The 26,120-nt window shown below is 39.4% G+C and overlaps 1 protein-coding gene across 1 annotated transcript in view; it reads right to left on the minus strand.

Moving 5' to 3' along the window:
• The window catches only part of tasora (transcription activation suppressor a), a 73,568-nt gene that overhangs the window by 42,171 nt on the left and 5,277 nt on the right, over positions 1-26,120 (minus strand). Inside the window, exons 2-9 of the mRNA XM_061930670.2 lie at positions 16,687-16,832; positions 12,253-12,345; positions 8,538-8,610; positions 8,232-8,323; positions 7,982-8,113; positions 7,723-7,853; positions 3,782-3,813; positions 599-704 (exon numbers count right to left, since the gene is read on the minus strand). Of these exons, the coding sequence (XP_061786654.2) occupies positions 599-704; positions 3,782-3,813; positions 7,723-7,853; positions 7,982-8,113; positions 8,232-8,323; positions 8,538-8,610; positions 12,253-12,345; positions 16,687-16,832 (805 nt within the window). The remainder of the gene's footprint in view (positions 1-598; positions 705-3,781; positions 3,814-7,722; positions 7,854-7,981; positions 8,114-8,231; positions 8,324-8,537; positions 8,611-12,252; positions 12,346-16,686; positions 16,833-26,120) is intronic.

Here is a 26,120-nt window from a genome sequence, read left to right on the forward strand (position 1 = left end):
TTTAATGGGCGTGACGTCAGTAAAATCCAAGCAATAGATTACATTTAAGGAGCTGATTAAAACAAATTGATGCATTTTTGTGTCTGCTGGTGTTTTTTCATATTCATATTAACATATCTCCTTTATAAAAAATAATTATTTCCTGCATATTCTTTTTCTTATTCGCAGTTAATGCAGCAGCCCCCCCCCCCCCCCCCCCCCCCCAATGTGTTTTCCCTTGTAGATGCACCCCAGAACTGCTTCTAAAGTGCCCATAAAAAGTGGTACATGTCTGCTGCATGTTTGAAAACAATACAACACGTCAGGTAGGAGCATGACAACGTGGATGTGCAGTAAATGATCGAGTGTCTCCATGGTGTACACGCATTTAAATAAGGCGGTCTGCACCCATTTTCAATTGCACACACAGTCTTAGTAGATCGCATGCAACACGCCCACTAATAGTACACACAATTTCATAGCTTGCACACGCTGTTTAGCGCCTGCTTTTTGGATCTTAGTAGATCAGGCACAAAGTCTGCATTGTCCACTATATGTGTCCATTGTAAAGTACGTCTGATCTAAGCGTGTTCCAAAACAGAGTGGGATGGATACTCACAGTCTGTGGGGGAGGAAGGGCAGTGAGGAGGAGCGAAGGGAGATCTGTAAGACAGTCTCGTCACTGTGCACCAGGTCGCCGCTCCACACAGTGAAGTGAGCTCCCTCTGAGGGACAAGACAACGTTGGGTCAAATAATTGTTTGTAAAGGTGTGACGATACACAATATTTGGGTTCACAAGAATGAGACAAGATTTTAACATGAATTTTAAACAGGGACTCCATGTCGAGGCGGTAGACTTGATTGGCAGGTGTTGTGTGAAGGGTGGGGGGATGAGGCCCAGAATTCCTAAAAGTGCCCCTGCTTTTAAGAAAACTACTATAATAGATACAAGACTGGACAAGGAAACATTTTTTAATTCGGATGGGTCACAAATAGGGGTGTAACGGTACGTGTATTTGTATTGAACCGTTTCGGTACGGGGGTTCCGGTTCGGTTCGGAGGTGTACCGAACGAGTTTCCACACGGACATATTAAGTAGCGTAACGCACGTTGTGTAAACAATGCAAACCGAGGCACAACACACGGCATGCTAGCAGCGATCGGGCTAGGATAGACTGACCATACGTCCTCTTTTCACCGGACATGTCCTCTTTTGCGGAGCTGTCAGGGCGGAGTTTCTTAAATGCCTCAAATGTCCGGCATTTTGAGTTAGGGTTGCGTGTATTTTCAATGTATGTTCAGGGTTAAGAAGGGGTTAAAAACAAAACAAACAGCAGCATTGGTGAGGGAGGGGCAGAGACAGAGAGAGAGAGAGTTATGATAAACGCGCATGCGTCGCCAGGCTCTGCTTTTTATCCATAGATTTATCACATTTAATTTTTTATTATCTATAGCAGCGGTGTCAAAAGTGTGCCCCGGAGGCCATTTGCGGCCCACAGCTAATGTTTTAAAGGCCCACGGCACATTCTAAAAATACTATTAAAATAAACAAAAACATAACAAAAGTGAAATAAAAAAGCTTAAAAGGTTAAATGTAATTTAGAAAAAGTTGCAATGTTGACTAATAAAACAAAACTGTTTTTTTTTCTTTCAAACTGTCTTTGCTCAAAACATAATATTGAATCAAAATCAATGTTATTATGAATTATTGACTTATCCAAGGTTCCGATTACTTCACATCAAATATTCCACTAAGAAAAATATTTTTGGTGGAAGATTTTGCAAATTTGGTAAATAAATAACCAAAACATTTATATTTTGTTGTTTTCTTACTGTACCAAAAATGAACCGAACCGTGACCTCTAAATCGAGGTACGTACCGAACCGAAATGTTTGTGTACCATTACACCCCTAGTCACAAATCAATGCATGTCTCCTCTAAAGTATTTTATAACATTGCATGCATGACCTACACATGAGCTTTTAGCTGTTAAACTTTTTTAGCTGTTAAACTTTTTTAAATACAAAATGTAGGGATCTGCAACCTGCGGCTCTTTCATGCCTCTGTCCTGGCTCCCTTTGGCTTGGCTTGGACCATACTTGCCAACCTTGAGACCTCCGATTTCGGGAGGTGGGGGGTGGGGGCATGGTTAAGAGGGGAGGAGTATATTGACAGCTAGAATTCACCAAGTCAAGTATTTCATATATATATATATATATATATATATATATATATAGCTACATCCTGAAAATATGCAAACAAAACTGTGTTTAGATAATTGATACTTCAAACTTGCATAAATAAATCTTAAGGAATATAACATAACTTGGCTTCTGAGAGCTTCAAAATGTAATGAATAAAATGCTAAAGTTGTTTTTTAAATGAATTATTATGATAATTTAAAATGAATTATTTCAAATATGTTTATTTTAATGTATAATTCTAATGCCTGGATGTAATAATGAGTCAGAAAAAATACAAATAAAAATACAATTAATTTTGATGTTTTTAGCAAAATATAGTAAAAAAAAAATTTTTTTTTTTTTTTTAAATTAATAAATATATTTCTTTTTAGGTAAGATAAACATAATAAGACAATTTATCTCTCGTCTGGATGATTTATTTCTTGTCACCCTGTTGTCCTCCCGTTGTGAAAAAAGGCCGTTCTCACTCAGGTCCGCATGGAGCTGGAGGGGACGTGGCCTCCAGCTCCGGCTGAAAATCGGGAGATTTTCGGGAGAATATTTGTCCCGGGAGGTTTTCGGGTGAGGCGCCGAATTTCGGGAGTCTCCCGGAAAATTCGGGAGGGTTGGCAAGTATGCCTTGGACACAACATTTCATTAAATAATGGCTATTTAATTTTAATTACTTTTATTTTATTTAGTTCATTTTAATGTTACAGTTGTTATTTTGGAGAGTTCTGAGATCTTGTAATATAAAAATAAAACATATTTTAATATTGTGTCGATCGAAAGGTATGTCACACCCCCTATGTGTCATCTTTTGTTGCCAAGCAATTGTATTGTTTTTTGCGGTCAACATCCGGTAAGTTAGCAATTGACGGTTGCCGACCCCTGTGCTAGGGGAAGCAATTCAGGGCGTCTGGGGTCCTTTTCTGTCACGTCTTGGCGTCCATGATTGACAGTCGAGCCCAGACATGGGAAAAAAATAGCCTGCAAGCCGCAGAGAAATATTTTCAATCCGGCCCGCCGGAGGTTTCCAAGTAATTTTTTTTAGATCTATGACATCGAAACCGTAGCCACCATTAATGATGTGCAGTGTCTTGAACTATATAAAGTATTTCAATGGTTGGAATCTGAGCTTTTGAGTGATATATGCCACAGCAGCTCCGGGCAGACAAGGCACGAACCAGAACAGCCATGTCGAGGAAAGACATGGAAGCAGATTTTTACAACAAAGTTCTGCAGAAAAGTGATATTATATCATAAAATCACCATAAAAAATGGATCAATAGAGCTACAGGCATCATGTAATGAAATAAACAAAAACGCAAAGATTTTTCTTTAATTACCGGTATATTGATGACCTTTGTTTGGCCTTTTTATTAGACTATTTCATTAAAAATTACATGACGACACATTCACTTTGCCTCAACCTCTGGGACCCCATTACCACAAGAGAATTGCTGTCCTGTGGAAACACTGTGTTTTACCCCACATAACAAATTATATTACCGGTATTTATGATTAATTATCATCATTGAAACATTGTCATGTTTTAATCACTTCACACCCCTAATTGTTTGTGTTGATGAACGGCCAACACCAAAGACTGCTCACCTTTACTCGCCTCTGCCGGTCGACTGTTCTGCCTGCAACAAACACAAGCGTATTAGTACTGCACTTTGTGACTTAACAAATACACTGTGGCAACCATGTTTACATCTCATGCATGTCATGTTTGGCTTAGTTATTAGAACAGATGGTCTTCCTAATGGTAATCTCACATTTTTCAGCGTTTGAGATTCTTTATTGCCCGCAAGCTGCCTTCTCTGCTCAATGCTCACATGCCGTATGAAGTTTACTAATAAAAAAAACGAAGTTTACTAATAAAAAAAACAGAATGACTCAGACAAGGCTTGAGAGAATGCAATTGGGTCAGCTTATGCCAAAATTAGGCACTTTGGCATCAGCTTGACTTGTCAAATGGTCTTCCAGCATGAGACTGAAACAAATAATGCTGCGAGGGCAACAAAGGAATGGCTCAAAAGTAATCACGTTAAGATCCTAGAGTGGCAAAGCTCGTCTCCATACCTGTGTCCGACTATTGCTGGGTTGCAATGACGTGACCTAGAGGCACTTCCGGTTTTGGGGCAATGGTCTAGAGCAGGTCTGGGCAATTATTTTAACTCGGGGGCCACATTTAGAGAAACAAAATGTGTCTGGGAGCCGGTATATCTATTTTTATGAACGCTAATACAAAACCTCACAATAATGTCTGATTGAATGCGAAAAACGTTATGACAGACCGCCTTAAAAACGTAATGGAATTTTACATTTTTCTATGAACGATAAAACACTGAATATTGACAAAATATGAACATTACAAACCCCTTTTGATCGAGACATTTTACAATCAGGTGAAACGCAACAAAAATGCAACAAACAGTGAAATAGGAACGCGAAGGGTACAAAATAAACCCACCAACAATCTGATATATCTGATATATCACTAAGCTTTAGAACTTTGTTGTGAAAATTTACTTCCGCGTCTGTGGAAAGGCTTCCCTCCCACACAGTTTGGTGCCTCGTCTGAGCTGCTGTGACGTAGATGACCATAGTAACTAATTAGATGACCATAGTAACTAATTAGATGACCATAGTAACTAATTAGATTACCATAGTAACTGGTACATCATCCATAAGCGCATATTCCAACCATTGAAATACTTAGTATAGTTGAAGACTTAGGGTCATTAGAAAACATCACTGCACATCATAATGGCAGCTACACTTTACATGTTAAACATTTAAAACAAAATATTTGGGAATGTCCGGCGGGCCAGATTGAAAAGCTTAACTGCATAGCTTAGCCGCATGTGGCCCCCGGGCCTTCATTTGCCCAGTTCTGGTCTAGAGTCCCATTAAGCTACTGTTTAATTACCTGCATCAGTGCAGATTTGGACATATTTGAAAGGTTTACATGCAAAAATATAAGCGATCATGGAAAAAATAATTAAAATGGGATGGACTGGATTTATACACTCTTAAGAATTTTATTTTTTTAAGATTTAACCATTCATTATCATCGCTACAAACCTCACTTTTCCTGAGGGAACTCTCCTGAAGGAATCAATAAAGTACTATCTATATATCTGTCTTCATTTGACACACATAGATTGGAGGCACGTCATGTCTTTACATCTGGAGGGGTCCACAAATTAAGCAATAATCAGTGAAAGACAAAGTTGGAATTATTCTTGCATTGCTAATTACCGTATTTGATTGACATAACGAGTGCCGTGCTGCGGTGATCATGGCGCTAATGACAAAAAGGATAAGGTTGTTTGAAGTTGGTTTCCTGATACAAATATTCGTCTCATCTACAATTCATTTCTGCAGTTGTTTTTAAGGTGTGAAGTTCATACGTTGTCTCATAATTTAGCTATAGATGTCCCCGTTGTTAAGCAATGTTTGCTAGCGATATCAAGATTCAGTATATGCTGTCGAGCCTGTGAAATAATTTATTCGTCTAGTTTATTAATACTATTAAGGATAATTTTCTTGATGCTAACAAATATCACCAAAGACACTATAATGTGCTCATCAGTGTTGAATAAAGCAATTGGCATTCCCGTACAACAACAAAAGCTTTTAGGTTCTGTTATGAAAATGGACCATGAAAGTACGGTGGATTGGACCAACATTCACAATATTTATTACTAGGACGTAACATGACGTTAGTTTATTTACACAAGCAGGTCTTCATAGTTATATTCAGGCATAGCAACCACAAAAGAACACAAACTAATGCGATCACTTGTCCTTTTCTTACGTTTAGTTCTGCTCTCAAACACTACTAATAAGGTCGAGAATAAACTTGATTGCATCACAGAAATGTCTTTAAACAAATCAAATGTTCAAACAAACATTTTCCAAAGTGATCACTGCAGACACGAGCATGGTCCGATTGTACTCCACAAGATGATGAAAGTGATATTTTTAAGAGCCATTTCCTTCGACGCACTTTTGTTTTTTCCCTGACTTTTTTTTACCTTTATGAACCACTTCTTTCGTGACTCTATGAAAGCTCTTTCCCATCTCTCTACTTGGATGCACAATACAGCATTTTCTGCTTAAAGGGGAACATTATCACAATTTCAGAATTGTTAAAACCATTAAAAATCAGTTCCCAGTGGCTTATTATATTTTTCGAAGTTTTTTTCAAAATGTTACCAATCACGCACTATCCCTAAAAAAAGCTTCAAAGTGCCTGATTTTAACCACCCGTCCATTTTCCTGTGACGTCACATAGTGAAGCCAACACAAACAAACATGGCGGAAAGAACAGCAAGCTATAGCGACATTAGCTCGGATTCAGACTCGGATTTCAGCGGCTTAAGCGATTCAACAGATTACGAATGTATTGAAACGGATGGATGTAGTGTGGAGGCAGGTAGCGAAAACGAAATTGAAGAAGAAACTGAAGCTATTGAGCCATATCGGTTTGAACCGTATGCAAGCGAAACCGACGAAAACGACACGACAGCCAGCGACACGGGAGAAAGCGAGGACGAATTCGGCGATCGCCTTCTAACCAACGATTGGTATGTGTTTGTTTGGCATTAAAGGAAACTAACAACTATGAACTAGGTTTACAGCATATGAAATACATTTGGCAACAACATGCACTTTGAGAGTGCAGACAGCCCAATTTTCATCAATTAATATATTCTGCAGACATACCCTCATGTCAGCAGGCCAGGGAAGCTAGGGTCGATATTCTTCTCTTGATCATCTTGGGACGGTGTGAGCCAAGACATCCAGGGGGTTTAGCTCGCTCGTCTGCGGGAACAAACTGCCGCCATTGCCTGCCGTGCTACCAAGTCCTTTGTCCCTGAATTGCTCACACACTCCGGCAGATTCAATGGGGGTCTGGCGGCAGATTTCTTTGACTTTATTGTTGGAAATGCATCTGCTTTGAGTGTCGCAGGATATCCACACATTCTTGCCATCTCTGTCGTAGCATAGCTTTCGTCGGTAAAGTGTGCGGAACAAATGTCCAATTTCTTGCCACTTTCGCATCTTTGGGCAACTGGTGCAACTTGAATCCGTCCCTGTTCGTGTTGTTACACCCTCCGACAACACACCGACGAGGCATGATGTCTCCAAGGTACGGAAAACAGTCGAAAAAACGGAAAATAACAGAGCTGTTTTGACCCGGTGTTTGAGAAAATGGCGGATTGATTCCCGATGCGACGTCACGTTGTGACGTCATCGCTCCGAGAGCGAATATTTAATTCGCCAAAATTCACCCATTTAGAGTTCGGAAATCGGTTAAAAAAATATATGGTCTTTTTTCTGCAACATCAAGGTATATATTGACGCTTACATAGGTCTGGTGATAATGTTCCCCTTTAAACTGTACACTCACTCTCACTTGTTTTGATGCTACGCTCAAGCTGTTTGACCATCGTGTCGATTAAGCCGCAAAGACAAAAAAACGGATGCGACGTCATATGCAACCCAGCAATAGTGTGTACATTGATGAAGTGCTATACCTGACGGGGGCCAAAGGAGTGCTGGGAAGGAGAGAGTCCTTTCCTTTAAACAGCAAGGACACAACAGCATAGGGACAGACCTGGCGAGGCCGTGGTCGCAGCTCATCGAAGTCGTACTCGTAAAAGTATTGCTAAAAACAAAGAACGACGCCACAACATGAGTGCATCGCTGAGGGTCCTTTTGATCGCCGTGATCATTGCAAGCTTTGAAAAGGTGATGCCAGCTGCTGTGAGCGTGTATGTGGCCGTGCATGTTTACCTGCGTTAACTCGAAAGCGCGAAAGGAAGTGACTGAGGTGACGTTGCTGGCGTTTTTGGGTAGGTGACTGTCAAAGCGAGGCGTGGGATCCAGCACGTTTTTGATGTTGTCATTTATGCTCTTCACTTTGCCCTGAAAACACAATCACAACCATCAAAAGGCAGATAGAGCGCCCCTCGCCGTTTAGAGAACGACCTCTCACGGGCTCATACGGGTATCACAACGGCAATGAGGAGTCAGGAGGCTTTACCTTCATCACTTTGAAGATGATGAGGTCGCCCGTGGCTCCCGGGGTCAACGGTTGAACTTGTAGCAGGTCTGAGTACCTGCTCAAATACACTCCTAGACACACAGGTACACAAATAAACACTTAATTAAATACAGTGGAAACTAATCTCTGAATTAGTTGCCACAGTTTGGCCATCAAACAGACAATAGTATAATTTCTTATGGGTTTTGTTTCTAAATCCAAAAGGCAACAAACAACATTTTCAGATAATGATCATTAAAAGTATAGAAGAGTAAATTTTCAGAAAAGCAGAGGTATCACTCCCACCTTTATTTGTGTCTCCCAAGAGCGACAGCCAGGTTTGACCCACAATCAAGCCTTTCTCACACAGCCAGGGTACCTAAAAAAATAGAATAAAATCTGACTGCACTTCCGCCTAGGGCTGGGCGATATGGCCTTTTATTAATATCTGGATATTTTTAGGCCATGTCACGATACACCATATATATCTCCATATTTTGCTCTAGCCTTGAATGAACACTTGATGCATATAATCACAGCAGTATGATGATTCTGTGTCTACATTAAAACATTCTTCTTCATACTGCATTAATATATGCTATTTTTAAACTTTCATGCAGAGAGGGAAATCACAACTAAAAGTGTATTTATTAAACAGTTATTAAGCAGTGGCACAAACATTCATGTCATTTCCAAAACAGAACGTGCAAGATAAAACAAGCTATGAGTACACTTTTGTGCATGATGTCACAAAGATGACATATCAAAACAACACTAAATTAAAGTGCACTTTTTGTACAGAACGCCACTACAATAGTTAAAAACAAATAAAGTGCAGTTTTGTGCATGATGTCACACAAGATATTTCAATAAGTGTCAAATAAAAATGAGCTGCATTAAAGGAAATCAAATAGTGTATGTCCTTCACAATGTGGTAGGTTCCTGCGGACGTTATCTCTTTCTGTTGTTCACTATTTTCTTCATACGGTGTTGATCTGGAAATGGTTGCTTGGGCATTTTGTGGGTGTGGCACCGAACGGAGATGTTGACATGCGGAGTTTCAAGCACTCCTCATTCTCTAGCGGGTGACTTTTCAAATGATGCTACAAATTAGCGGTAATGCTACTTTTTGTAGCAACGCTTTCGCCGCATACTTGACGTATTACAGTTGTCTGTTCAACATCTTCCCGCTTGAAGCCAAACCACCACCAGACGATGGACCCTGTGCTGTTTTTCTTGGGAATTAATTATTCTTACTTCATTTGTTACCAGATTCGCACCTTCTTTCTCTCGTATTACCAATCGCACCGCACCGCTAGCATCACAGCTAACGTTACCCATGCCGCTACCTCTCTGCTCCGCGAGGGCGTATGACGTTGCACGCGCGACAGTATGTGACGTATGTAAGAAGGTGCGCTTGTTTTATGTCTCTGTGAGAAGGAGAGACAAGAAAGAGTGAGAAGAGCCTGTAGTGTAATGCCTGCAGCTAAAAGTAACTGCGTGGGAACGTATACTCCAATATCACGATATACCGGTAGTCATTTTCTATATCGCACAGAGACAACGGCGTGGCTCAGTTGGGAGAGTGGCTGTGCCAGCAACCTGAGGGTTCCTGGTTCAATCCCCACCTTCTACCATCCTAGTCACGTCCGTTGTGTCCTTGAGCAAGACACTTCACCCTTGCTCCTGATGGGTCGTGGTTAGGGCCTTGCATGGCAGCTTCCGCCATCAGTGTGTGAATGTGTGTGTGAATGGGTGAATGTGGAAATAGTGTCAAACCGCTTTGAGTTCCTTAAAAAAAAGGTAGAAAAGCGCTATACAAGTATAACCATTTACAAACCCGCGATATATCGAGTACCGTATTTTTCGGACTATAAGTCGACGTTTTTTTCATACTCCGGAGCGACTTGTGTGTGAAATTATTAACACATTACCGTAAAATATCAAATAATATTATTTATCTCATTCGCGTGAGCGACGAAGAAAATGTCCGCAATCGTCACACACACGTCAGCAATTGTCACTCACACGCCAACCAATAAGAATTCGGCGGGGGCGGGTCATGGCAGAAGTGCATTGTGGGTCCTGGGATGCTAAGTGATATATGCTATACGCTACTGCCAGAGCTATTGAAATGGATAACATCAACATTGGGGGTAACTTATAAAAACTGAGAAGGACTGAACTAAAATGGCACCGAAAAGGAAATCATATACCGCAGATTACAAGCTGGACGTAGTGAAATATGCTGCAGAGAACAGCAATCGAGCAGCAGAAAGAAAGGACGCTAGCGGGGCGCATACCAAAGGCGACACCGAGGAAGAAGATTTCATGGGATTCAGCGATCGGGAGTGACAGATTGTTTGGTAAACGTATAGCATGTTCTAGTTATTTGAATGACTCTTACCATAATATGTTACGTTAACATACCAGTTGGTTATTTATGCCTCATATAACGTACACTTATTCAGCCTGTTGTTCACTATTCTTGATTTATTTTAAATTGCCTTTCAAATGTCTATTCTTGCTGTTGGCTTTTATCAAATAAATTTCCCCCAAAAATACGACTTATACTCCAGTATATATGTTTTTTTCCTTCTTTATTTTGCATTTTCGGCCGGTGCGACTTATACTCCAGAGCGACTTATAGTCCGAAAAATACGGTATATTCGATATATCGCCTAGCCCAGGGGTCGGCAACCCGCGGCTCCGGAGCCGCATGCGGCTCTTTGACCACTCTGATGCGGCTCAGCTGCATTCTTGCCAACCCTCCCGATTTTTCCGGGAGACTTCCGGATTTCACTGCCTCTCCCAGGGCAAACATTCTCCGATTTTCACCCGGACAACAAAATTGAGGGCGTGCCGTGATGGCACTGCATTTTGCGTCCTCTACAACCTGTCGTCGCGTCCGCTTTTTCACCTAAGAAACAGCGTGCCGGCCCAGTCACATTTTGTCTGCTCACACACTAAGTGACAGCAAGGCATACTTGTTCAACAGCCATACAGATCACACTGACGGTGGTCGTATAAACAACTATAACACTCTTACTAATAATGCGTCACACTGTGAACCCACACCAAACAAGAATGACAAACACATTTCGGGAGAACATCCACACCGTAACACAACATAAACACAACAGAACAAATACCCAGAATCCCATGCATCCCTAACTCTTAAGGGCTACATTACACACCCTGCTACCACCAAACCCCGCCCACCTCAATCTACGCACGGGGGTTGGGGGGGTGTTGTTGATGTGTGGGGGGGCAGGGTTGGGGTGGCGGGCTTTGGTGGTAGCGGGGGGTGTATAAAGTAGCCCGGAAGAGTTAGGGATGCATGGGATTCTGGGTATTTGTTCTGTTGTGTTACGGTGCGGATGTTTTCCCGAAATGTGTTTGTCATTCTTGTTTGGTGTGGGTTCACGGTGTGGCGCATATTAGTAAGAGTGTTAAAGTTGTTTATATCGCCACCCTCGGTGTGATCTGTATGGCTGTTAACCAAGTATGAATTGCATTCACTTATGTGTGTCTGCAGAAGCCTCATATAACATGTAACTGGGCTGGCAAGCTGTTTGTTCAAGCCGTAGAGGGCGCTAAAGGTAGTGACATCACGGCACGCCCTTATTATTGTTGTTTGGTTGAAAATCAGCATACATTCGAGAGAATAGTTTCCCTGAAATTCGGGAGTCTACCGGAAAAATCGGGAATGTTGGCAAGTGTGACGCTGTCAAGCACCATTCATATAAAACTCGCGGGCCGCACTAACATTGCATTTCCATATTAAGGTGCGGGCTGCGTGTCTGGTTTATACATAACACAAAGCAAAAAAAAACTTTGTATGCAGTGTTATTTCATTTTAAATTTCAAAAGAGTTTTGTGGCTCCCATTGTTTTCTATAATTTGTGAAACTGGTCAAAATGGCTCTTTGACTGGTAAAGGTTGCCGACCCCTGGCCTAGCCCTACTTCCGCCTATGACAACTGTTGTTATTTTGGCCTTTTGAACATGACAAAGCTCACCTTGTCCTCTTCAGTCCAGAGGAAACAGTAGCTCTCCTCCAGCTCTTTCTCCATCCTCCCGTCAGCCTTCATCTCTCTCCTCTTCTCCACAAACTGACAGCGTCATGCAGAATTTGAAAATGAGAAAAACAAAGATGATTTCTTTGCAAATCAATTTAAAGTAGAGATCAGCCAATATGTTTTTTTCAGGGCCGATACAGAATATAAGTAGTCAAGGAGGTTGATAACCGATATTTGGAGCCGATATTAATTTGCAGTAAAAAATTTGCGAAACACACAGTATATGTCTATAAACTGCTGGACAAGGCTTTAAGTTGTTTATTTTTAGGAAACGTCGAGCGACAATGTTTTATGTGGCGCAAATGTTGTGGTTAATTTAGCAGCAAAAAAAATATCAGAGGATATCACAAACTCCTTTATTGCGAGTGTCTAAGAGGAACATTGACATTTGCATTTCAAAATATGGGAATTCTCCTGAAAATTGGTAAAAATATGGGATTTATACTCCATCACAATAACTGGCAGGCTAATCAATTTTTTCAGCAGTTTGGTTTGGTTGTATGGTTTTCCTCATGAGAAACCGTGAAATATTGACTGGTTGGTAGGTTGAAGTTTATTTCAAACATGTACTGTACGTATACAGTTTCAATATGATATTAGGGCTGGACAGTTATGGCAAAAATAATAATCACGATTACTTTGCTTGATATTGTAATCACAATTAATCACACGATTATTCATTAATTTGAAAACATGAGTATTTATTGTACCACCAAAACTCGACTTTAAATATAGTTTAAAAAAATCCTCAATATAAATTAGTACCAAATAAACCCATCCATCCATTTCCCACTGCTTGTCCCTCTTGGGGTAACGGGGGTGGGCTGGAGCCTACCCCAGTTGCATTCAACCACAACAAGTAAAATAATAATCAAAGTAGGGATTTCCCGATCAAGGTTTTTGCACTTCCGATCCGATACCGATATTGTTTTTGCACTTCTGATCCGATACCGATACTGACCGATAATGGCCTATCCGAGCATGTATTAAAGTTTAAAGTTATTTAGCCTACTTAGTTGTCAGAATCATGTTGAAAAGGGTTTTAGTACTCTTGATAACAACTAGCCAGCTGAATTAGGGGAGTTTAAATAATACACAATGGTTGGTAACAAGAAACTGACCTGTTTATTCAAGGATAAACACAAAATAGACAAAATTATACATGACAAACAGAAATGGCATCATTGAAACTAGGGCTGGGCGATATGGCCTTTTTTTAATATTGCGATATTTTAAGGCCATATTGCGATACACGATATATATCTCGATATTTTGCCTTAGCCTTGAATGAACACTTGATACATATAATCACAGCAGTATGATGATTCTATGTGTCTACATTAAAACATTCTTCTTCATACTGCATTAATATATGCTACTTTTAAACTTTCATGCAGAGAGGGAAATCACAACTAAAAAAATTTTTATTTTTTTTTCATACGGTGTTGATGTAGAAATGTTTGCCTCGGCATTTTGATGGTGTGGACGTGTGGCACCGAATGGAGATAAGCGTCTCGACAGACGTTACAATATTTGAACAATGATGATGAAAACCGTTTTCTCTGTCATGTCCGTGTGTCAAAAATTGTTATGCGCTTATTTTTTTATTTGATTTTGTGCGTGGCATAGATTTGCCGTGCGCAGAGGACGCTTGAGCAGTGCACACCTTAGCGGCTGCCCTAGCATCACAGCTAAAGTTAGCCATGCTGCTACCTCGCTCTCTCCTGGGAGAGGGCGTATACGTATGTGACGTATGACGTGACAGTATGTGACGTGTGTAAGAAGGTGCGCTCGCTGTCTGTAAGAGGGAGACACAGGAAAGAGTGAGTAGAGCCTTTCGTGTAATTTCCAGCAGCTAAAAGCAACTGCGTGATAATCCACAGATCTGGGGATGTGGTGAAGGTGTGCTGGAAAATGCGGAACGGAAATTAGGGAGCAGCAGAAAAGTGGAATGTATTATTTAAATCGGTGCGTTGGAAAACACGGACCGGAGTTTTTTTTAAACTGGATCTGGAACGGCATTTTCCCATGCCTTGCCGATACGCATTTTTTTGCAAATATCGGCGGCCGATCCGATCCAAATATCGGATCGGGACATCCCTAAATCAAAGTAGTAACAATAAATTTAAAAAACAATAGCAATATAAGAAAACTTCAGTTTTTTACCTTTTATACTTATTTTACCACCATAGAGTAGCGTGTGTGCTTTTTGTGTAGAATAAAATCTTAAAAAATGTAAGTTAAACGTAAAAATCACCACAATTATTGGTGCAATACATCTTTGGCCAATTTTGACCAGTATTTTAGGTCAACACATAATAATTGTGTAAATGTATCAATAAGTACTTTAAGTACATTATGCTTGTGCAAGGTACTTTTTTGAAACCTTTATTTTGTTAGCACATGCAGACCGGAAGCGGCGCACCGCGCTGTTAGTGTGAAAGGGGAAATTTGCTCTGCTGTTGTTTTTCAGCTTGACGAGTAAAGAGGCGACTCACTTGAGGCTGTTTAAAAAGAGAGAGCGCCTCTTAAGTTGTGACCGAGGTTTGTACATAGATGTAACATCGATGTCGTTCACAACAACACAAGCAGATAAGATGTGTTGTGGGCTTATTCTTGCTAGCTTTAGCTTCGTAGTTTAATCGCTGTTTCGAATGACCGTCTCGACATTGTTAAGTTCAGGACTGGGCGGTTGAGTGTGTCGGGGGATAAATGAGCGCTATAATATAGATCGGCTGATACCAATAAAAGAAGGCCGATATCGATATACAGTACATCAAAATGCCAAATGTCAAAGCCGATAATTGGCCGATCCCTAATTTTGAGCTCTTAATATTCAACAGCAGCAGTTTTTATGGATCTAACTAAAGCATTTGACACAATTAATCACAATATTTTAATCAAAAAACTAGAACGATATGGCATCAGAGGGTTAGTCTTAAACTGGATAAGAAGTTATCTAATGAACAGGAAACAATACGTGAAGGTAGGCGAACACACCTCTACAACGTTAAATATATCCTGTGGTGTACCTCAGGGATCAATACTAGGACCTAAATTATTCAATCTATATATAAATGACATTTGTAAAGTTACAAAAGATTTAAAGTTAGTATTATTTGCGGATGATACAACAGCGTTTTGTTCAGGAGAGAACACACAGAAGATACTACAAATAATAACAGAAGAAATTAACAAATTAAAAAGATGGTTTGACAAAAACAGACTATCGTTGAATCTCAGTAAAACTAAAATAATGCTATTTGGTAACAGTAGAAGAGATAATCAAACACAAATACAAATAGACGGAATAGAAATTGAAAGAGTAAATGAAACCAAATTTCTAGGTATAATGATTGATGATAAATTGAACTGGAAATCTCACGTAAAAAATATACAACATAAAGTAGCAAGAAACACGTCAATAATGAATAAAGCAAAACATGTTCTAGACAAAAAATCACTTCATATTCTCTACTGCTCACTAGAGTTACCATATCTGAGTTATTGTGCAGAAATATGGGGAAATAATTACAAAAGTACACTTCATTCATTAACGGTGTTACAAAAAAGATCAGTTAGAATAATACATAATGTTGGATATAGAGAACACACAAACCCTTTATTTATTGAATCAAAGATTCTGAAATTCTACGACATAGTGAATTTGCAAACAGCTAAAATTATACACAAAGCAAACTATAACCTGCTACCCAAGAATATACAACAATTCTTCTCAAAAAAAGAGGAGAAATATAATCTTAGGGAGAAATGTAATTTAAAACATTTGTATGCACGTACAACACTTAAGACCTTCAGTATATCAGTATGTGGAATTAAATTATGGAATGGATTAAGCAAAGCAATCAAACAATGTACTAATATGATCCACTTCAAGAAACTCTTCAAACTTAAAGTGTTTACAAAGTACAAAGAAGAAGAACCATGATAAACATTCTGAATTTATTTAACTCATCCATTCTTTCATTCTTTCACTCACAAAATAATCTTACTTATTTCAACATATGAAATGTAACTTACTTCACCAATTATTATTTATTTACTTATTTTATTGTGATTACTTATGGAGTATATTGTGAATAAATTGAGAACAGGAAGTGAACAAAAGTTTTAGCAACTGTTATGTAAAAGAAAAGGGGTAGGATTAAATAAGCTCTGCTTCTTCCTACTCCTTTTCGAACATGTTGAAAAGAGAAACTGGAGATTGTGATGTATCATGTTGTATACTTGCATGTTCGAAATAAACTCAAACTCAAACTCAAACATGCTGCTTTTTCAGGCACATTTTTGCACTAATTTGCTGCACACAGACATCACTTAAGGGTTAGAAGACGGAAGAGGAGGAAGGCAAACCTCTTTTTCCAGCTGCTCGCTGTGGACCAGGCGGAGACAGCTGTAGGTGAAGCAGCCAACAGAGGCGGTGTCGATGTAGCTGGACATCAGGATGTTCATCACGCCATCGTACTCACGCGACTCACTGGAGATGTGCTTCAACAAAGCTGAAAGAATGACACAGGACTCGCTTTATTGTTCTTCAGTTTACTAGCCTAGCCTAAAGTTATAAGAACAAGACAATACTGTAGGCAGCGATGTGCAGTAGTCAGGACTGGAGCGGTCTTATTTCTGAGTTAGTGAAACGGAATAGAATGTAGAGTACATCAAGAAATGAATGCCAAGAATTGTCAGCAATTATCAGTACTTAGATTTTTTTTTCTATACACAGTATAACACTGAACTCAGAGATTGATGCTGAAATTGAACAAAAAGAATACATCACATTTAAATACTGCTTTACAAGGGACTCAAAGACCCATACTGCTTATACAATAAATTAAAAATAAATGCATAAATTACATTTATTTCTTTATCATTATTACTAGGGATGTCCCGATCCGATATTTGGATCGGATCGGCCGCCGATATTTGCAAAAAAATGCGTATCGGCAAGGCATGGGAAAATGCCGATCCAAATCCAGTTAAAAAAAAACTCCGCTCCGTGTTTTCCAACGCACCTATTTAAATAGTAAATTTTTTAGCTGCTGGCATTACACGACAGGCTCTTCTCACTCTTTTATGTGTCTGTGCTTCTCACAGACAGCAAGCGCACCTTCTTACACACGTCACATACTGTCACGTCATACGTCACATACGTATACGTCCTCCCCGAGCAGAGAGGTAGCAGCATGGCTAACGTTAGCTGTGATGCTAGCGCAGCCGTGTGACCAACGCTCCCTCTAAGGTGCGCGCTTGTGCAATTGCGCACTGTTTAAGCGTCCTCTGCGCATAGCAATTATATGCCACGCACAAAATCAAATAAAAAAATAAACACATAACAATTTTCGACACACGGACACGACAGAGAAAACAGTTTTCGTCATCATTGTTCAAATATTATAACGTCTGTCGAGACGCTTATCTCCGTTTGGTGCCACACGTCCAAACCATCAAAATGCTGAGGCAAAAATTTCCACATCAACACCGTATGAAAAAATTAGTGATTTTTTTAGTTGTGATTTCCTTCTCTGCATGAAAGTTTAAAAGTAGCATATATTAATGCAGTATGAAGAAGAATGTTTTAATGTAGACATGCAAGCCTTGAAAGAAAATGTTGAAAATCAAGACTACATTTCCTGCAAATGGGTGCATTTCTACCCTATATTTTAACTTTAGATTTATTCTCATATCAAACTCTTTTGGCTGTCTTTTTGACACTTACATCCGGCGCCCCCCTCCACACCCTGGATTATAAATCATGTAAATAATTCAATGTGATTATCTTGTGTGATGACTGTATTATGATGATAGTATATATCTGATAGTATATATCTGTATCATGAATCAATTTAAGTGGACCCCGACTTAAACAAGTTGAAAAACTTATTGGGGTGTTACCATTTAGTACGGAATATATACTTCACTGTGCAACCTACTAATAAAAGTCTCAATCAATCAATCAAAACACATAGAATCATCATACTGCTGTGATTATATGCATCAAGTGTTCATTCAAGGCTAAGGCAAAATATCGAGATATATATCGTGTATCGCAATATGCCCTTAAAATATCGCAATATTAAAAAAAAGGCCATATCACCCAGCCCTTGTTTCAATGATGCCATTTCTGTTTGTCATGTATAATTTTGTCTATTTTGTGTTTATCCTTGAATAAACAGGTCAGTTTTTTGTTACCAACCATTGTGTATTATTCAAACTCCCCTAATTCAGCTGGCTAGTTGTTATTAAGAGTACTAAAACCCTTTTCAACATGATTCTGACAACTAAGTTGGCTAAATAACTTTAAACTTTAATACATGCTCGGATAGGCCATTATCGGTCAGTATCGGTATCGGATCGGAAGTGCAAAAACAATATCGGTATCGTATCGGAAGTGCAAAAACCTGGATGGGGACATCCCTAATTATTACTATAAATAATACAATTAACGCAATGAATACATAACTAAAAATATATATAATGGATGAGTAAAAACGTGTCTAAAGTTGACAAAGTCAAGACAAGATTTCATTATATCCAAATAAAATTCCAAGATGTTTAATAGAATTATTATTATTTGTACTTTGTAAACACATTTAGCTTGAACAGCCTCTGAAAGTGGATCATATTAGTACATTGTTTGACTTTTTTGCTTAAATCATTCCATAATTGAATCCCACATACTGATATGCTAAAGGTCTTAAGTGTTGGACGTGCATACAAATGTTTGATTTTCCTATATGGTCCCCTCTTTTATTGAGAAGAATTGTTGTACATTTTTGGGTTTGCTTTAGGGCTGCACAATTAATCGACATCAAATTGACATTCAAGTTTTAATTAATGTGATGACGTAATCGCAAGAGGCTAAGGTTTTTTCGTGTCTCGCTTCAAACAGGGAGAACGAGGTCTCACTCTGTGCATCGCTCTCAGCACCAGAGCGCGTTTATTTAACAGTAGAATTAACTGAACACAGTGAGCCCTCTTTTCAGTCATTCACAATCTTTGTCTCCGTGGTGGGCGGAGAGCGACTCAGCGAGACCGCACATACAGGAAGCGCAGACAGAGAGTCTCACGACTCGCCAATGAGAAGTGTCGCTAAGGGGGGAAATTACAAAGCGAAATATTTCGGCTGCTAATCAGAAAGCAATATGAGTCCATCAACATGGACGTACGAGCAAGAATGCCATGATCAACAAACTAATAGGCAACTACCGACCTAGTTTTTTAAACTAGAAAAAAAATGCACTTTAAGATGTTCAATATTTATTTAAGTTAAATTTTTACTAACAGAAATGAGTAAATTTTTTGTTTGTTTATTTTCTCAGGATAGCAAAGTTATTTACCTTCCAAATTACAGTACAATGATAAACAATTCTACAGTAATGAGAAATAAAAGTGTATATATATATATTTTTTTTTTCCCAACTTTTTTATTGGCATTTTCAAACAGACAGAAAAAAGTACAAGTCAAAACAGTACAATTTTAAAGGCAGTAAATTATTCACACCCTTTCCCTTAAAACCCAAAACACTCAGGTCCCACTAACGAGGGACAAATGGCGCAATTGTGTAACAAGTAAGACGACAAAGACAGACACATTCTCTCACACACACACACACACACACATACGCGGCCAGAGACAGACAGATATATATATATAAAATAAAATAAAAAATATATATATAATAATAAAATAAAATAAAAATTAATAATAATAATAATAATATATAATAAAATAAAAAATTGAATAAAATAATACTAATAAATAAAAGGGAGATTATTCCTCATCTGCGTCTGGGCATAGGTCAAGAGAGTTGACATACAGCAAAAAAGGGCTCCATGAGCTTTCAAATGCTTGAACCGAGCCCTTTAGCGAAAACCTAAGTTTTTCCAGTTTTAGATTGTAGAGAACCTCTCTAATCCAACGGCCGTGTGATGGGGGGCGAGCCAGCTTCCAATTAAACAAGATCAATCGCCTGGCCAGCAAGGTCGTAAAAGCAACAGCGCGTTTTAGTGGTACCGGGCACATGTTATCGGGGCATACGCCAAAAATGGCTGATAATGGGTTGGGAGGAAAGTTTTGACCGTATGCTTTTCCAATTGTGTCAAAAATGTCCTCTCAAAAGGAACATAGTTTAGAGCAGGACCAGAACATATGGACGTGATCAGCCGGAGATTGTTTGCATCTATTGCAGGTATTGCTAACAGTGGGGTAGATTTTGGATAGTTTTTAATTAGTGTAGTGAATTTTATGGATTACTTTGCATTGGATGAGACTATGACGGGCACATATTGAGGAGTGAACCAGTTTCAGGGCCGAGTTCCAGTGTTGATCGGATATGTTGGTATTAAGATCGCTCTCCCACGAGGCTCTTATCACTGATATAGAGTTTGGAGCAACTGAGCTTAAGGAGGTACCGTATTTTCCGCACTATAAAGCGCATCGGATTATAAGGCGCACCTTCAATGAATGGCATATTTCAAAACTTTGTTCATATATAAGGCGCACCGGATTATAAGGCGCACCTATGTCAACAAAACAGTCAGATAGGTCAGTCAAACTTCATTAATAGATAACAAACCAGCGTTCTGACAACTCCGTTCACTCCCAAAATGAATAAACAGCTGATTTACTCGTGTTACGTAAATCAAACGTGCAATCACAATATAGTAACACGTGAAATAGTGCAGAGCAATAACAATATATCAATAACTCAACGTTGCTCAAACGTTAATGTCACACAACACAACACACTAAATAAAAATGTAAAGCTCACTTTATGAAGTTATAGCTCATTCACAAATCCCTCGAATTCTTCCTCTTCAGTGTCCGAATTAAACAGTTGAGCGAATACGGCATCCAACATGGCCGGCTCCGTCTCGTCGAAGTCGTCATTAATGGAGTCAGTGTCGTTGCCGTTTATTAGTTCAGTGACAATTCCTGCCTTCCTGAAAGCTCGGACCACAGATGAGACTGAATCAGCCCAGGCATTTACGATCCACTGGCAGATAGTGGCGTATGTCGTCTGGCGCTGTCTCCCTGTCTTGGTGAACGTCACGTGTGTTCGCCTTCTGTCATCCACTGTTCCCACGCAGTTAGCAGTCTAGCTACGAATGCCCTGTTGACACCAATATCTAGCGGCTGGAGGTCTTTTGTCAATCCACTCGGAATGACGGCGAGTATTGAATTAAGCGCGTAAGCGTGTCTCTTAATGTGATGTTATGAGCTAGCAAATATAACAACTACACTACCCAGCATGCAACGATAGTGACGAGCATGCGCGGTAGCCCTGAGAAGCGTTGTTGTATGCTGGCAGTTAGAATGTGGTTATGAGCACGCTGTGAGTAAACGTTGAGAACTCAGTTAACACGCCTCGTCTGCATTATTTATAATTAGACAGACAACACACTTAATAGGAGCCATTTTGGGGTCTTTACATAAACACACAAATGGAAATGAAACGTCACATATCCCAGCATGCATCGCGCGCTTCTTCTTCTTCTACGGGGAAAAAAGATGGCGGCTGTTTACCGTAGTTGCGAGACCGAAACTTTATGAAAATTAATATTAATATTAACCCATATATAAGGCGCACCGGATTATAAGGCGCACTGTCAGCTTTTGAGAAAATTTGTGGTTTTTAGGTGCGCCTTATAGTGCGGAAAATACGGTATATAACACGGAGATACATTTTTTATGATTAGGGCTCAAAGATAACAATGTATCTATAAGAGTTTCCGGAGGACGATTTGGAAAGTGTGGGAACTGCTTCTTTACGAAGTCCCGCGCCTGAAAGAAACAAAAAAGGTGGGAGTTCGGCAGATCGTATTTGGAAGAGAGTTCAGTGAAGGATGAGAACACTCCGTCTGCATAGAGGTCTTTCACAGTGGTGATACCATGATCGTGCCAAGTCATAAATGCGGGGTCAGTACGGGAAGGTTTAAATAATTGTTTTTTAAGTAGCGGGGTCAATATAGATGGGCCCTGAGAACCCACGTGTTTTCGTAGCTGGTTCCATATTTTAATGGAGATTGATACGATGGTATTTGTGCCTTCAAGTTTAAATGGGAAAGGGAGTGGTGAGCATAAGCAAGAATGTAATGAGGAGTGTGGGATTACCGTTTCAAGGGATACCCAGGCCGGGAGGGTCTGAGAGCCTCCATCCATCCAGTATAGGAGTTTCTGTACATTAGCCGCCCAATAGTATTGTCTGAAATTGGGGAGAGCAAGCCCTCCTTCAGATTTGGGAGATTGTAGGACAGACTTGCGGATTCGAGCCAATCCGGCCCCCCATAAAAATTTAGATATTGATTTGTCTAATTTATCGAAAAATTATTTAGTAATAAATATGGGGATATGTTGAAAAAGGTAAAGGAATTTAGGCAGAGTGATCATCTTGATCAGATTGATCCGGCCAGCGAGAGATAATGGTAAATCAGACCAGCGGGCAAAGTTCTTCTCCATCTTTTCAATTAGAGGTAAAAAATTTGCCCGGAGCATATCAGACATAGCCGGAGTAATAAGGATCCCCAAGTAATGAATCCCGTCATGTGCCCATTTGAATGCCGCTAGAGATCGTGGTAACTGTTTAGCTAAGGCATTAATCGGAAACAGCTCACTTTTTTGGTAGTTAAGTTTGTAACCAGAGTGTGTGCCAAACCGCTCCAAAATGTCAAATATTACCGGGAGTGAGCTAGCAGGGTCCGAGATGTACAGGAGCAGGTCATCCGCGTAAAGCGAGACTTTGTGCAACGTGTCCGACCGGGTGATACCTCTAAAGCCCGCCTCAGCGCGCAGCCAGAGAGCAAGGGGTTCTATCGCAATAGCAAACAGTAGTGGAGATAACGGGCAACCTTGTCTAGTGCCTCTTTTTAGAAAAATTGGGGCGGATAGTGTATTATTTGTACGTACCGAGGCTACTGGGGACGAGTACAAAAGTTTAACCCAGAGAATGAAATCTTCGTTAAAACCAAACCGACCCATCACTTCAAATAGATATTCCCATTCAACCCTGTCAAAGGCTTTCTCCGCATCGAGGGACACTACCACCTCCGGGGTCGAAGGGTTTGGCGAATGGATAATGTTTAGGAGGCGCCGAGTGTTGTGTGAGGATTGCCGGCCTAGCATAAAACCTGTTTGATCCAACGAGATGATGGAAGGCATCACCCTTTGGAGCCGGAGAGCGAGAACCTTGGATATAATTTTTAGATCTACATTTAAGAGCGAAATTGGTCTATAGCTGCTGCAAAGCAGGGGGTCTTTGTCTTTTTTTAGGATGAGAGAAATGGTGGCCCGTGTATATATATTTTTAAATGGTTACTTGATTCAATGTTATTATATGATATATTTACATTACATTATAAACACTGTATAGTTTCTTTTATCGGTTATGAAGCAGACAAAAGCTCTGAATCTGTCTGCATAAAGCCAAATATTTATTTAAAGTAAATTATTGCATAGCACATGTCGGTTGACAGTCTAAAAGCAACAGGTCTTTCCTCACTTGTTATTTTCGCAATGTTATGCATGTTAAAATGATTTGCAAATAAAAAAAATCACAATTAGGGTTTTTTCTCAAAATCGTACATGCTTGGTTTGCCTTGTGCATATTTTTTGCTGTCAGCAAATGCACCATATCGTTGACTTTCAATTCAGTTCAGTTTCAGTTGATTTAATCCTACCCCTTTTCATACCATAGCAATTGTATCTAATTTCCTTGTTTTTTTGATTGATATATTTTTATTTCAAATATGCATAAAAACAAGAGCAACCCTGATCCAATACAGTACTATAGCCTTAACAGACATTATAACAAAATGAAAACAATGGAAAAGAAAAAACAAAAACAAATGAGCATTGGACTTTCTTTTTCTTTTCTTTTCTTTTTTTACATATTTGAAAAGGAGTGAGAAGAAGTTTACACTTATTTAATCCCACCCCTTTTCTTTAAATCATAAATTACTCTGAGCTAGAACTACCTGTTCACTCAATGTACAAACTTAATGAACTTGTATATCCATAAATTATAAATATATACATACATATGCACACTACACACATACATAGCCACACCATTACCACTAGTGATCATGGAAATGGTATCATGCCACCACAGCAACACCATTGCCTCAATGGGCAGCCCCACACTCTTCTGTAACATAAACAAGCCAATATCAAAGCCCTTCTTCATCTCTGTACCTCTGGAATACCATGTACCTATACTTCTTTTTAAACTGGTTAATGTTTGGACATTGCTTTAACTCCACATTCAAACCATTCCATAATTTCACTCCACAAATTGAAATACAAAAACTTTTAATGGTCGTTCTATAACTAAGCATTTTGAAATTTAAATTCCCCCTTAAATTATAACCGCCCTCTCGTGTGCTGAACAATTTTTGAATGCTTCCTGGGAGTTTATTTATTTTGGCTTTATACATTATTTGTGCAGTTTTATACAAAATAATATCATTAAATTTTAATATTTTTGACTGTAAGAATAGTGAGTGAGTATGGTCCAGATATCCAACCTTGTTGATGATGCGTACAGCTCTTTTCTGAAGTGTAGTTATTGAATTTAATGAGCTTTTATAATGTTGTTCTCTGTAAAGGAACAGTGAACAAACAAATAATAAATAAATCATACACCATAGTAAGCAAACATATATTAAATACATAAATAATCTTTGTCTCAATAAAAAAAAAAAAAGGGTTCAAGATGTTCATCATAATTCTTGTTCTGTGTACTTTGTGAACACTTGTAGTTTGAACTTTGAACAAACTCTTAAACTGAATCATATTGGTGCTTTGTTTGATGTATTTGCTTAATCCAATCCCGGAGTCTTCCCGGCAGGATGGGCGGTATAGCTCGGTTGGTAGAGTGGCCGTGCCAGCAACTTGAGGGTTCCAGGTTCGATCCCCGCTTCTGCCATGCTAGTCACTGCCGTTGTGTCCTTGGGCAAGACACTTTACCCACCTGCTCCCAGTGCCACCCACACTGCTTTAAAAATGTAACTTAGATATTGGGTTTCACTATGTAAATCGCTTTGAGTCACTAGAGAAAAGCGCTATATAAATATAATTCACTTCACTTCACATCTCAATTCTGTACACTTCTGCTGGAATTTTTGTTTTCTGCATTTTGCGGTGAAAAAATGCGGAGGCACACCACCAGCAGAAATCATTAAAAAACGAAACTCAGTCGACAGTAAAAAGTCGTCGTCGCAATTGTTGGATATGACTTTAAAGCATAACCAAGCATGCATCACTATAGCTCTTGTCTCAAAGTAGGTGTACTGTCACCACCTGTCACATCACGCCATGACTTATTTGAGTTTTTTGATGTTTTCCTGTGTGTAGTGTTTTAGTTCTTGTCTTGCACTCCTATTTTGGTGGCATTTTGTCTTTTTTTGGTATTTTCCTGGAGCAGTTTCATGTCTTCCTTTGTGCGATATTTCCCGCATTTACTTTGTTTTATCAATCAAGAATATTTCAGTTGTGTTTATCCTTCTGTGTGGGGACATTGTTGATTGTCATGTCATGTTCGGATGTACAATGTGGACGCCGTCTTTGCTCCACAGTAAGTCTTTGCTGTCGTCCAGCATTCTGTTTTTGTTTACTTTGTAGCCATCAGTTTTCTGCCTAGCCTTCCCTCAGCTTCAATGCCTTTTCTTAAGGGCACTCACCTTTTGTTTATTTTTGGTTTAAGCATTATACACCTTTTTACCTGCACACTGCCTCCCGCTGTTCCCAACATCTACAAAGCAATTAGCTACCTGCTGCCACCTACTGA

The sequence above is a fragment of the Nerophis lumbriciformis genome, linkage group LG03 (assembly GCF_033978685.3).
Source record: "Nerophis lumbriciformis linkage group LG03, RoL_Nlum_v2.1, whole genome shotgun sequence".
NCBI classification, from domain to species: Eukaryota; Metazoa; Chordata; class Actinopteri; order Syngnathiformes; family Syngnathidae; genus Nerophis; species Nerophis lumbriciformis.